Source organism: Leguminivora glycinivorella, chromosome 10 (genome assembly GCF_023078275.1).
Source record: "Leguminivora glycinivorella isolate SPB_JAAS2020 chromosome 10, LegGlyc_1.1, whole genome shotgun sequence".
In the NCBI taxonomy this organism is placed as follows: domain Eukaryota; kingdom Metazoa; phylum Arthropoda; class Insecta; order Lepidoptera; family Tortricidae; genus Leguminivora; species Leguminivora glycinivorella.
In genome coordinates this window covers 6,765,311-6,780,350 of record NC_062980.1, presented here as the reverse complement: position 1 = coordinate 6,780,350, position 15,040 = coordinate 6,765,311, and the positions used below count along the sequence as shown (strand labels likewise).

At 38.1% G+C, this 15,040-nt stretch overlaps 1 protein-coding gene across 8 annotated transcripts in view; it reads left to right on the top strand.

Annotated features, from left to right (window-relative positions):
• The window catches only part of LOC125230017 (huntingtin-interacting protein 1), a 69,097-nt gene that overhangs the window by 16,195 nt on the left and 37,862 nt on the right, over window positions 1–15,040 (top strand). For 2 of the 8 annotated variants that reach the window (XM_048134930.1, XM_048134933.1), the window contains exon 2: window positions 11,811–11,898. The exons of 4 other annotated variants lie outside the window; for them this stretch is intronic. In XM_048134930.1, the coding sequence (XP_047990887.1) occupies window positions 11,863–11,898 (36 nt within the window). In that variant the 5' untranslated portion in view covers window positions 11,811–11,862. Of the gene's footprint in view, window positions 1–10,359; window positions 10,484–11,810; window positions 11,899–15,040 lie in introns of those variants that run through there. 2 more of the 8 variants (XM_048134931.1, XM_048134932.1) reach the window with 2 other exon arrangements.

The window sequence follows — 15,040 nt, the reverse complement described above, 5'->3', positions numbered from 1 at the left end:
GGATACCTTTTAATTAAGATAAGATAACATTTATTGTCAAAGCTGTGTAGGTAGGTACATAGGTGTTTTAAATATTTACAAAGTTCATCAGTTTTTATGGAGCGTCGCCCATTTTCGTCTATTTCTAGTGTGTTATAAATAATTGGGAAAGTGTGAGCGACGTAAGCCCCCATACACTTCGTGGAAGCGATTTCCACAAGTCTCGGGCTTAATGCGGGCAGCTTTCTAATTATCGTTTCCACTACTCTTACTGCATTTCTTTATCGTCCGGGAATGAATACTAATTATATGGCAGTCGTGAAGAAAGCTAAATTCGTTCTTTAATGTAGGTAGTAGGGCATAGCGAATGATATTCCGCTTTGTGTGGTAGGGCACAGCACAGCGGATATCGTCTCGCTCGAATCTAGAGCAGAGCCCAACTGGGGTAGTACCTTCGCCTTACAGAAGACCGCAGCCAAATAGCACTAGACCCTACTCATAGTGTTGTGTTCCTGTCGGTGAGTAAGGCTGCCAGAGCTCAACGAGGGTGCGGTGTGCTGATGACGGGAGGACTTACGGAACTAACTTGTTCCGTTTATTGTCCTTTGAGTCGTCGGCAACCCGAACCCTCCTTGGAACTTGTACACTCCTTTTTGCTGTGTACTTAACACAGCAAAAGGGAATGTACAGGTTTCTAATGGGGTGGCAACGCGCATGTGACACTGTTTGAGTTGCAGGCGTCCATAGGTTACGGTGACCGCTTTACATCAGGCGGGCCGTATACTTGTTTGCCACCGACGTAGTATAAAAAAAAAAAATAATAATGTATGTAGTTGGTATTTTTCGGAACTGTTTGTATTTTGTTTGGGACCAGTGGGAAGTTTCAGATAGCTTTATCTAAAGGTGGCTACAGACTTTGCCGGACGGTTTTTTAATCTCAAAAGGTAACAGTGACGCTGGCGAACTATACTAATAGGTTGGTCTTTTCGGGCGGTCTAAGTAATCTGTGGGAATAAGGTCCCCACAGCCGTTGCAGACCCATACAACTTTTATCGATTTATATTTTATTGATGATAATGTGAGATTGACTCTTCGCCACGCTCTCTGCCAACCTGAGTAGTCATTCCCTATACGTTTGCTAGCTATCTTCTGTAGCTGTAACTTTATCTGTAAATTGGCAATCAAACTCATTCTTCACACAATCATAAATAGTTATTTCAATTATAATCAATTTGCATGACGTTCATTTGTAATTAATTAATCTACTTGTATAACAACGTTTGCTCAAGTGCCCTTAATTTTGCTCAGATACCAAATTTTCCGCTTTTACTAGTTACTGTTAGTTTAGCGTGGTTATGGGGAGCATCGTGTGTAACCACACTGATTAACTCGAAGATTTCATCTGGGCTATGCAAATTTACCATCATATCTGAATATTCATCATAAATAATAGGTTTTCTCTATGTGAGTGAGCAACTGGATTATTTTTGAAAGGCTTACAATCCGTATCAGCTGTTTTTGCATAGATTTGTATAGAACAAAGTAAGACCGTGTCATTGTCATGGTCACACTTTGCCAATAGCAATTCCATGCAGAGTTAGCTTGGTCGGCTTGGTCCTATTCTAGTTCATCGATATATTTCTAAAAATTCAGTTGGTCTATATTGATAGTTTGTTTGAAAAAGTAAGCTGTACCAATCCCGATACTTGTAAGTTGTACTATCGATCCATTTAGTTTTTGTGTTGCTGTTAAATTACTTGTGTCCAAATATAATGAAAAAAATACAATGCCCCTTAAAGAACTTATTTCCTAACACCGCCACTGTCATTGTCATCAATCATCCACCAATTTTCCGCCCTCATAAGTACCCGTTATAGCATTGTCCAGTACCTACTGGAGGTAGTAGCTCTATCTCATAATCATCACCATTCATACTTACGACCACCACTTTGGGATGACCTCTGTTGGTACAGAGGGGTTGAGTGGAGGGGGGTCTTTGTTGAGTGGTCTGGTTGGCAGATGGCAAGTGGGGGCAATCACCGACACATCCTCTTCCGGCAGAATCCCGAATATCATTTGTGTTCCTGTTTGTTACTACTTCACTTTGTAATTTTGTATTTAGCTGGCTACTACTACATAGTTACACCACTCAGACAGAGACATATGCATAGAGAGAAGAGAGAGATTCTACTAAATAGAATAGAATATAAATCATTTATTCGTGACAAGTGACAACAGAAATTATTTACACATACTTAACACAAAAAGATAGGTACATAAATACATATATTTGCCGCGAAATGGTCCCGACTCAGCATGGTGTCAGCCTGGGAGGGCCAACGCTGATCTTCCGTCGGCGCCATTGTGAGTGAACACTGAGAAAAATTTGCATTGTGAATTTAACAAGTTCGCCTTGTTGCGGTTTATCCGTTTGAATCAGCCAAACGTATGTTTAAAACAATATGTGTCAATTTGTTTTTATAAAATCGACTTGTTGATTCAAATATATTGCCGATTCAAATGACAAGTAGCTTGTTGTTTGAACCAAAGAGCACGTAGGCGCTATTTTAACCAAAAAACTTGTTGAACGAACATGAAAACTGGTTGTATTTTCTCTCAGTGAAAACACGGAAAGCACACACCCATTACAAACAGGAAGTATAAATAAAAAAATGCAAAAAAGTACATAATTTAAAATATTTAAAACAATATTTGCAGAATTTATAATTAATATTACACATTAAAATAAAGAGAACAAAACAAAGAAGTAGCAGTAAATACCTAACTGCACCTATGGTTACTACTAGAAGAAGCATCAGAAATATCAGTTGGGTGCGCCGGACGATTTCATTTCATCCCAAAAATCCCAAAAGAAAAATATACATACATAAAAGGCTACCGGTTGATATAACTTTCATATAAAGCTGTACATATTTGCCTTGATTTATTTTCCGGGGAAACGTTTATGTACATTCATGCATAAATTTCCCCGTTATGATTCAATGGGAAATAAAACTACGTTATAAAAAACCCAGGGTTTACATATTTTGAGTTAGGTATTTATTTTGGCTGACCTTCTGATTCTCGTAATAGATAAGATAAGGTTGTCTACAACGACTACAACCATACCTACTTCCAAAAACGTTGACTGAAAATTCCACCAATGGCACCAATGTCAATTGATAAAAAGTCGTATTCCAAATATTACACCTACTCTTTGTAATCGTCCCTGCATATCGTGTTACACGTCCATTTTCGTGTAATTTCGTCAAATATTCAGTTACGTGTTATATGCCATACTAGGTCGACTGTTCCGCATAATTAAATTTGTTTCCTCACCACTGGCTGGCGCCATATTCACAAGCTGATTTCTACTCAGCTGTGTCCCGGGGACCAGTACTTATTGTGTCCTTAGTTATAGCCATTATTATCTAAGGATCTCTAAAAAAGAATCCCAATAATATTTATAATTATAAACAATAGCGATTTCTATTGTAAGATAGACGCGACGGCATTCTCAATGCGATACGCAACGGTCATAAAACAAAATAGTGCCTGTTTGGAAAGAGAAGTCGTGGAATGTATTCGACCCCATACATTTCACGACTCTTCTCTTTCTGAACAGATTAGTACTGTACTGGTAAGCGGTATGTCCGGATAATCATGGATATAGCAAATCCTTAGAGGATATAGACCGCGATTACCTTTTAAATATCGGGAGCTCGACAAAAATCAAATAGGTAATCGGTCTATATCCGAGTCAATATAAGTCTAATAAAATAACCGTGAGTCATTCAAAACTCTCAGGGATAGTCCTCCTCACCAGAAGTGGAGCAGAAGTAGTGGTTCCTAATCATTAATCCTGATCTGGCAAGCTCATCTCATGGGTACCTATTTCAACGCAGTCGTTAATAACTAAATTTATGGGAATATGCCATGCATCCGAGGATCATAGGTCCACGAACGTAAAACATTATAAGGACCTCTTGTAGGTAGCTGGTCGATTGCTTCTTCTTTACGGCGAGCCCTACTGCTGACAGCACACAGAAGACAAAGCTCACTGGCACTAAAACTTAATGTCTGTTGCGCTGAACCAAAAATTACACTGGTATTAGACCAGCACATCGCAGCTGATGGGTTCATGAATAGTATACCGTGTTTACAATGGCTAATGCCAGCGATAGTGATACCGTTTAGCTGCATCGGCGTGTGAACGCCCACGAGATCGTTACCCTACTTGTCACGTATGGTACGTAATGCACGTTTCTGGTATTAGCGCACGATATAGGCTTTTTGTCTATGTCCCAGTCACCATTTAACCACTTCTAACAAATGTAATGTATTTATGTTATGACCGATTTTGACTATTGCCTTATATGCCTGAATCATTCTGCCGCTTTACCTACCCGGCAGCATCCTTCGGCGAAAACGACCATCCGGCTCGGCTGCATATGTTTAGTCATTAAACCTGGAAGAACTTTCTGAGCTCAAATATATCCAAACTAAACATAAAATAGCAAACAGATAATCTAACATATTTATTTATTTATTTATTTTTATTTATTATTCAAATAAGTTACACAGCATAACAGTAAAACCAAAGCACTGTGAAACTAAAAAATAAAAACAATAGGTATAGCACATAAAACAGTAAAAATCAGACAAAAAAAAACAATATTCTATTTAGGCGACGACGTAACAGCGTGGCTCCGTTGCGTCGTCTGACACGGCGTAGGGTTCGGCAGGTTGCCCCGGAACCGCCGAAACAGCACGCCCTTCGGCCAGAAGTCTGCACTCGCGATGGTGTCCTGCAGCGGCCGCGGCACTCGCAACACAAACGAACTGAAGTGCACGTAGTGGCGCGACTGTAGCTGGAACACTCTCAGCGTGTAGCCAGTCTTCTGGCGAACGTACTCCACCACCTCATCAGCCCCGGCGGAGTAGTGCAAGCGCGACACGTAGAGCGCCCTACTCGGCGTAGCAATCCGTAGACCTGAATTCACTGGTTCCGCATTGCCACACATAGTCTTACGAGGCGCCCTGCGCGCCTTGCTCTTCTTTTGCACCAATGTGAATCCCTCCTCATCCACATTGGTGCGGGCAGACTTTTCCACAATAGGAGCCCGTGATACCTTTACAGGTGCATTTACCCGGTTCGTTGCGACGGACTCACCGACAACGTCAGCATATGCACGCTGACGCGAGTTCGTTGGGACATGTGGCGGCCGGACGCGCGGGGGCGCGCGGGCGGCGGATCGGCGCGTGCGACACATTTTACTGCGCCGGCAACAGGCAAACAAACCGACTTGTCAGCAGGTCGATTATCAGACTTGAAATTTGAAGCCGCTGTCTGAGTTGGGGCAATTCGCAAACATTTTATTTCTTCACGTAACTCAGAAATAGTAATTAGGCTAGCTTCAAACTTCGTATTCATTTCGGCTAAACTTGTTCTTAGGGCCACGATTTCCTTAAACAAGCATCTGACGTCGACGTTGTCCGGATTGTACGACGAAATGTTGGAGATATCCGTCGCCACAAACTCCGGAATCCGGTCGTTGAAGTCTTTGAGGATCTTCATTATGTCCTCCAGGCTCTTCTTCCCAGTTTCGTCTCCTCTTCGGTGAGGTACATAGGTGCCGGCTATTCCAAGGAACTCACACAACACTTTCTTCGCTACACAGATGTCTTCCACGGTGAACTTCGACGCGCGCGAAGACATCTGAACAGCAGTCGCCGCATCCATCGCTCCTTCCCGCAGCAGTTTATTTTTCTCTTGCAGAAAAGCGAGGAACTCGTTTACGATGGGTTGACCCTGTTTAGAATCTGCCATCGTGTCAATTTGCCGGCAGCGGCAGGGCCGCGCGATTTCGCAATTTATAATTAAATTAAATCATCAATGCGTCTACGTCGCTGCGCGCATTGGACACGACTTCTATATACTTAATAGACAAAGATACCGCAGAAATCTAACGAGGTGGACGTACTGCCATGACCGCGTCGTTTCGCACGCCCGATCCAAGTCAAGGTACTGATTATGATGCTTATGACTTCGTGCAGCGTTGTGAAAGAGCAAGGGCCCGCTAATCTGGGTCCTACCGCCTATTCAATACGACACAATGTGCGGCAGCTTGTGAAATCCATCTATTGTCCCCCTTCCTTGAGGATTGTGTGGGCTAAGTAGTGGAGGTGGTCACAGTGGGATTAAAAAGTTGACATTATTAATAGGTAGCGTAAATATTGTTTTGTAACTTTTATACAGGCGGGATATAAAATCGCACATTAGTATGTTTTGGTGACGCTCTGGCTCCACTGATATCAAAAACTTTATGACGCTTTCGTTTTAAATCACGTCACCATCGCCCACTCATTGTGTTTTGCCTGTCTCGGTAATGACAACATACAAACATAAACATGCAAACACGGCTAATTAGGCTGTAATCGATGGAAATTAGTTTAGATAATGAAAGTTCCGTGTCACAGGGCAGTACTTTAGGCCCTCCTGTTTTATTATAATAAAATAATGTATGTATATCTAGATATAACTAGTTTCGTGAATAGAAAACTGCCTTTGTGTCTTGATTTTTCATCGAATGTGTCGCATAAACAAAGTTACTTATTCTTACAATATTTAAAATCAAATCCCCTCTTCGTTTTAGTAGAATTTCCTGTTCAGAAATAGCATTAACTACCTACGTAAAAGCAAATAAAGTCCCATCCGTCGGTTGTTTACTCTGATCCGTCTAAAGTTTGTAACCAAAGTGAAAAAAAAAAGTGTTTTTGTCTGAGCCTTGACAAGATTCACAAGTTATGATAATGTAGTACCTACACTGCCTACTTATAGGTAGTACGTAGAGGACGTTAGGTCTGTCATGAGATGAGTCATGAATGTCATGATATATATGATACAAGACACTAAAATGGTGTTTAGATCTTTGTGGAGTAGGGTACAGTTTATACTTAGGTACTAAAGCTAATAAGTCTCCTGAAAATATTTTGAATTTCAAGTATGTAGTGCTACCTGACCCTAGAGTTAGATCAAGCTAAGTTGACATAGACTTTGTTAGAGCTTATTTAGCACGTTTTAAGTAACAAAATGCCATAATTGCATATAACTTTGACGTTTAAAATAAGCCTTTTCAAAGTCGTAACAAAATCGTAGTTAACTTAGCTTGGTCAGACTACTATATTTACCAGGCCCTACTAGTTTCAGTCAGAGCGGGGATCGTGACTCGTAATCCTAAAGTGCAGTTTCCTGATTTAGCCCGTCCGCTGCGCGTGGGTACAGTCACCGGCATAAATAAGTGATGATTTCTGTACCTTGTCACTTTGAAGTCGTGTTACTAATGGCATACGAAATTGTCAAACGATTAAAAGCGACAAGGTACAGAAATGATCACCTATGACGGTGACTGTACCGCCGCCCTATGTCACCAACCCGTGAGCTCGGATAGTTGCCAAATGGGATGCAAAAAGTTGCTAAAATTTATGGTAGCAGTTTCTTACTGCTTTAATGTAGCAATGTTGATTAACTATGCAAGGAAAATACTCAATTTTACACTTAGGTACGTTGACTGTTCGATACCGATAGTAAAATCTGCTAAGATTGAGAGTATTAATGAGATTGGCAGATGGCAGATGGCTCAAAAAGTTGCTAAACTGATTGAGCGCAGTTTCTGACGGCTAAAGCAGCAAAAAAAGTTGGTAAACTATGCAAGGAAGTTACTAAATTTAGACTTTACGTTGCAAAGTTGACTGCTGCACGACGGGACCATCTGCCGATATTGAGACGGTTCATCGCACCCGAATGCTTAATCTTGAAAGTCACTTTTAACAATACCGACATGTGGGCTGGTATTATGTAAAATTATGTTACCGTGTTCATTCCATTCCACATTCCAACGCGCTTTTAATCGAACTGGTACAAGATAAACAACCACACAGTTTCATTATCTAATTTACTACTATTTCATTCATGACACAACGGAACTCGGCCATTTATCCCGTGTACATAATTCATTTATACATCATATTATTTACATTTGTTACTGATTATGAAATTGTAAAGACAGTCGATGTTTTTACACCCTGTTTTTATTGTATTCCGTTAACTTTAAGGGATTGTTCCTTAGATCAAATACAATTAATTTCTCTTAGAAACTATAGCGTCTTAACTCTTATGGTTATCGAGTTATTAAAAAAATAAAAATAATTACTGAACACGTGTTTGACAGCCTTTACCACTTATCAATGTTATTTGTTTTGACAAGTGCCGTCAATCACTTGACACTAACTTGAATATTATTCTTAAGGGTCTTTCATACTAATTAATTAATTTATCTTATACTTTTAAACGAGCAATTCTTGTATATTTATTTATTTATTTATTTATTTATATATATATTTATTTACACTGACGATCTCGGAAACCGCTCTGATTTCGCAGAAATTTGTTATGTGGGGGTTTTTGGGGGTGAAAAATCGGTCTAACTTATTCTTAGGTCCCGGAAAACGCGAATTTTCGAGTTTTCATGCGTTTTTCTTCGCGCGCCATCTCGTGTGCAGTAGTTGTACTATTAAGACAGAATTCTTTCGGTCGATGTAAGTACTATTTATTGCAAACACTAGATGGCGACACAGGTCAAGGATAAAACGAATAGAAAATACACTATTTAAGTTTTTGTGGCGAAATGCGCGCCATCTCGTGTGGAGTAGTTGTGTTGTTAAGGCTGAGAATTCTTTCGCTCGATGTAGGTACTATTCATTTTTGAACTAGATGGCGACACATGTCAAGGATACGAAACAGAACCGAGCGAAGCTCGGTTGCCCAGATATTTATGTATTAAGTATGAAAACGATGAAAACATTTTTTTTGCGAATTTAACTAAAAGTGATATACAGGTTGGTACCTGATAACAAACCTAACGACATGTCGAATTTAACGGAAAACAAAAAAACACACGGTGTGCAATGTCAATGTCATGTATTTATTTATTTAAGTACGTTAGCTTTGATACAACCAAAAGAAACTAACGATATGATGTAAATGGAATGGTATTGGAACCTCGATAATAAATATTTCTTCTTCTTCCTTGGTTCCTCATGACTGAGGCTCGCGACCACACCACATTTTGCGCACCAACGCTCTCCATCCCAAGCATAGGCTAGTTTCCTAGTCAAATCAGTTCCTTTTTAAGTACTGTCAAAACGATTTGCTAATTTGACGACTGGTCTGGCTCAGTCGGTAGTGACCCTGCCTGCTAAGGCCCTGACCGCGGTCCTGGGTTCGAATCCCGGTAAGGGCATTTATTTGTGTGATGAGCACAGATATTTGTTCCAGAGTCATGGATGTTTTCTATGTATATAAGTATGTATTTATCTATTTAAGTAAGTATGTATATCGTCGCTTAGCACCCATAGTGCAAGCTTTGCTTAGTTTGGGGCTAAGTTGATCTGTGTAAGGTGTCCCCAATATTTATTTATTTATTTAATATGCAATTACTATGAAATAATGAGGAGTGACGTCATGGTCAATTTATTTACTTTATATCTTTCTCTTTAAACATATTAACTACTGTTCATGTTTTTCTTCTAATTATGTGGTGCTTTATTTCGTGCACTGCTTAAACTATTTTATTTCAAGTAAACTAGCCCATTTAATGCCACCATCACAAATTGATAATGGTTACCCCACAGTGGTTTTTATGTATTCTTGTCGGTGATATATAACAACCAGAATGAAGCCACCATTACATTGAAGAGGGACGTAATTATTTTATAAAACAGTCTAACGTATTAACTGGTCTCTGCATTTATTAACATCTAAATGCACTTTAGCGTAATTCATTTGCTCGCATTGTTTGCCATTGTATTTCATCACCAAGCCAAGCTGGTCCGCTGACTTGACCAACACATGTAGCGTCAAGTTTCATATGAATTTGGTTGTTTTTTTTTGTTTTGCGTCATGTTGGTTGACCTGATTTTAATTGCAGCTGAAGCAGCACTAATTCAGATTATATTGTTCTTGAAGCCTTACAGTTTAGCCCGCCAGCGAAGACAGTATTGGGTTAAGGTGATGTGCCTTTTGAACTGTCCTAAGTAAATGTGTGACAATATAAAGAAACACTGACTTTAAATGAGATTAAAATGAAAACGGGTATACACGCTTTGTATTTTAAATATGTATCTATTGATTTTTGTCAACTAAATGTGATTACATTTTTTTTTATTTAGAAAGAGACCTTGTTTAGGTACCTACTTTGTCATATCATTTCCATCAGTAGTTAAAAACGGAAACTGTTTTATATCCCCCATTATCAAATTTTGCCAATGTGTTCCATAAAAGAGTGCTCAACTAATTTTACTTATTTTGTTTCAGGTAACAAACGAATTTGACATTTGAAAGCCACGAATGCCACGATACATAAGCAAGTTTTGAAATACTCACAATTTTGAAGCTTAAAAATAATACGCTAAAGCTTACCTAGAGCCTACTGTGATGTTTGATGTACGGTTATAAAATTTGAATTTTAGACCACTCTAGAACCCTGTCCTATTGACACAGTGCTTTATGTGCTATATAAGTTACTTTGAAGTTTACTATGCAAAAGTTCTACAGTGGCTATGGATTTAAATTAGTTGATTGTACATATAATTCTGTTTCTATAACACAGTTAATATGAAATACATGCGTGCCATAGGACTGCACTGCATTTCCACTTCATACTTCATTTTCATTAACACAAGCATTATTGTTCAAGTACCTAACGAGTTTGTGAGTTACGATTTTGAATACTATTGTACCGTATATTTTCTCAAATTGTCCTACCATGCTAAATAATCTAAATATTATCAATTTTTTTTAAATACTGCCTCACGTCAAAAATCTATCACACTGTTGTCCAAAAAATGATATTGCTATGATAAGAGAAGAAGAGTTTGACGTGGAATTGAAGTGAATTTTGAGTCAATTTACGGTATCATATCTGGCATGAGTAGAATTCCTTTTTTCATTTTACACTTAACCTATGAAATAAACCGCTAACTATAACGCTAACCGAAGGCAATATTACCTACACACTTACCTACTTATAGTACTTACTTAATACGTCTGTATTTGTCTGTATTGTAGCACACTAACAGGCAATACTACTCATGTCTTCTTAAATATGTGCCTAAAAATTAGATGTTTTCGGAAAGCGTGTACAATTAAATGATCCATAATTTAGCAGATATGTTAATTATAATATTTTGACAATACATGGATAATTAAACCTTATTTATTTAAATGTATACGCTATTTGTGTTGCTCTTTATTACTTAGTGTCGTTTTCATGCAAATGGTGCATTTTTGGCAGTCTACAAGACGTATGTACCAATAACAAGACGTGATACACATTACGTATTTCGCTCAAAGATTTAATTCGATTTTTTGTTCATTCTATTAAAAGTAATATATATCTTGCGAATCTAGGAAACTTTCCCAAGTATCTCCCTACACCTATTGATGAGTCATCGGTCACAGCCCATAAACAATCTATGAAATAACAGCGAAATAGACGGGGTTTCTAACGTAAGGTGCCGAGTTACCGACCGCGCCACGCTGGCGAGCTGGCGACATCTTTTTCGATTTGTTTCGATAGGTATGAAGACACCCTAATCATTCACCAGTAGTCCTGAAATCTACTGGTAATCACCGGTTCCTAAAAACCTACCAAATCTGGTAGTCATTGTTTTTAGGAAATCATCCAGTTTTGCATTGCCAAAGTGTACCATTTGCCTGAAGACCGTTCCCCACTAACAGTACTAAACAGGTGTGGCGCGTCTCGTTTCAGCGCCACATCCCGCACTTTAACTAATGCATGACCGCCGAGCACTAATCTAGTCATGGCCAACCCAAACGACAAGCGATTCCATCAGCTGGTAAGTAACTCTTTGCACACTTCATTCTATTCATTAAAGGCCACTTGCACCAACGAAAATGGAGGGTGAACCCACCATTTTAAATGGAATTTGACAGATGACAGCCCACTAACCCTGAGTTAAGTGGTTGGTGACTTGGTGCAAGTGGGTCTAAGATGTCTATGGCTATTACTGACTATAATGATGATCTATCGGCTGGACGGCAACGGCCTTTCAGGAGGCTACCATGACGATAAGTGGAGGTTGCTAAATCCATGACAACGCATGGTTCGAAGATCTAGCCCGTAAACGCGTAAAGACGTTTACGCGTAAAGTTTTGTGTAAATTTGCGAGGCAAAATATACACATATTTAAAAAACGACGCGAATTACCCACAACGCACCTACTGAGACACCAAAACAAATTATTGCTACCGGCCTCTAGAATTAAAAAACATTCCAGTAGCACCTATGTAATGGCCATCAAGATATTTAATAAACTACCAGATGCTATTAAGAATATAGAAAATGATAAAAAAATGTTTAACGTTATTAAATCTCTTTTGATAGACAAGTGCTACTATTCACTCAACGAATATTTAAATGATGAATGATGATAATATAAATGAGAAAGTTTAAATAATGTAAAATGTAAAATAGATATTAATAATTGTATAAACGTCTATAAAAATATAATATAATGTAATGTAATGTAACTAATGTATGTACTTTAGTATGTAAGAAACTTTGCTGTGCCCTATCAGGGTATCATGTACCAACTATATTACTACCTAACACCTGTATAAAATGAACATGATCGCAATAAAGATTTGAATTGAATTGAATTGAAAGAGGCACAAGCCTAGAAAGGACGTTACTGACACGACTCCTGGTTGTAATTGTCACAAATGCGACCGTAAATGCCAGTCCCGTACAGGGTTGTACACTCATGAGAGACGTTGTCCCTCACGTACTAAATTGCTGTTTAAATCATCTGTCAAGACAATAATGATGATCATGACCTACTTACTAAAGCAGTTTCGTTTAGATTGAGTGAAAGGGATAGCGCTTTACAATAATCTACATATTCTACATGTATCTGTCCCTTTATCAATCTAAACAGAACGACTGCAGTAGGTACGTCACGTCATGTCATGGTAACCCCTCAGATCTTCGGCGCTGTGACTTTTTACTTCTTGTCAAAAAATACAAAATATACTCACCTTCAGATTCAGAGGCCGTTGCCGTTCAGCAGGCTGATTAGACCAACTGTTTGTTGTCCAACATCAATGGCTTCTCCATTTCGAAAAGTTTTAAAAACTTAATACACGAAAAATCTAAATCAATTTACCTAAACTCATAACTCTTACGAGAATCACTTGAGAAATGTAACGGCTTGTCGAAACCGTCTGGTCATTGTAAATTTTATTCGGTTAGTCAACAAGAAAACATCCCTAAAAATCGTTTGAGCGGTTAAATAAAAGCTTTCGAATTGAAAACTGACAAGCATTTAAGTACATCATAAGTACTATATTAAGTACCTACACCTACCTAGTATGCTTTTTCATTGTGGGCGGGGGATAGGATAAACCGGACCAGTACAAAGTATGCCCTCTAGATCTACCAAATAGAATTAAATCACGCCTCACAACAGTCACAACTATCTCAAGCAACCTCTTCATTATTGCGACAGTTTAGTAACTACATTTAAAAAAAAATAAAGATCTTGTGTCCTTACCTGAAGGCCCTTCTACCGTAAAACCGCATTATCAATTCGTCAACCAGTTTACCGGCTATTTAAACAAAGCGTATAAGTACTTGCGTAGATTAGTGATAATTGATTATGCTTGCCTTTAGACAATTGACAGTCGTTACCTTTAATAGAAGCTATCCAAACAATAGCATTTTGAGGTAACCGGGTCACGTAACCAAATAACTCGCATCTACGATTTTATGTTTAGTATATTCAGTTTAATAATCTGTGCTTCAATGCTTCCTTTCTATAAAACCTTGATTTGTGAGTAACTTCATCGCTCGGATTGGCCCAATGCTATATGCTATTATGTTACCTATACAACTTATAACTTTCAATTATTCTTGCATTTATATTCTAATCTTGATAATACGTTATGTCCTTATGTGCGAGCTGAAGTTTCTACAGAAAAAATATTCCAAGCAGATTAAGATGTCTTGTAGTGTGTTATATTAGCTAACTGATAAAAATAAGTAGTTTTGTTTTTTGTTTACCTCGTAACTCGTTTATAAGTCGCAGCCAGCGTTTATTAATTTCAATAACCTTACAACTTAACACATCTTTCAGAAAGAAACGTGCAATCGTGTTTTAAATCCTTCAGAAAGCGTGTCATCGCCCTTTACATTTTTAGTCAGTCTAATTCTGTTAAACCCACGCGTGCTGTTTTAAATATAACAACATAAACAACTACCGTTAACCGTTGTTCTACTTCTTACCTTATTGTAAACTTAACAAGGTTGTATATATAGAATCATTCCTTAGTCTATCTGCAGCCGATTGTTATGGATGTTAGTCATACTTGTTATGGAGAATTTTTGACCAAAAGCTGCACTTTTAGATGGAAGCAAGCCGCTTTGCATGGTGATAGTAAACATCATAGTAAACAATTTTTTCCGAGGATATCGAAATTTCATCCCTTAGGAAGCCGAGCGCAGCGAGGTGTTTTATGAAAATGAAAAAAATTCTATCTTTTTATCATATCGTCCGATTTTGACAAATCGTATCTCAAATGAAAGATATTGATTAGTGCAACTTAAAAAAAATTAAAAAAAAATATTGTTCAGAAAAAGTAACAAAAAAATTGAAAAATGTAAATTTACGTATCGCATTAAACAACTTCAAAGAATGAATGACAAAATGTAGAATATCGATATACGAGTTTTTTTATATCAAAGACAGATAAATTCATAATTGAAAACTAAAAACCGCATCGAAATCGGATCAGTAGTTTTTAAGGTACAAGTTGCCAAAGTTGGAAAAGTTTAGTTTATATGATCACTTTGCAATTCTTTTGCCAGAAAGTCAGAAATAATCTATTTTTCTTAGACATAAAAGTACACAGTGACAGTACTGTCACATCAAAATAAAAGTTTTTTCTCGAGGATGTCATAATTTAAGCCCTTAGAAGGAC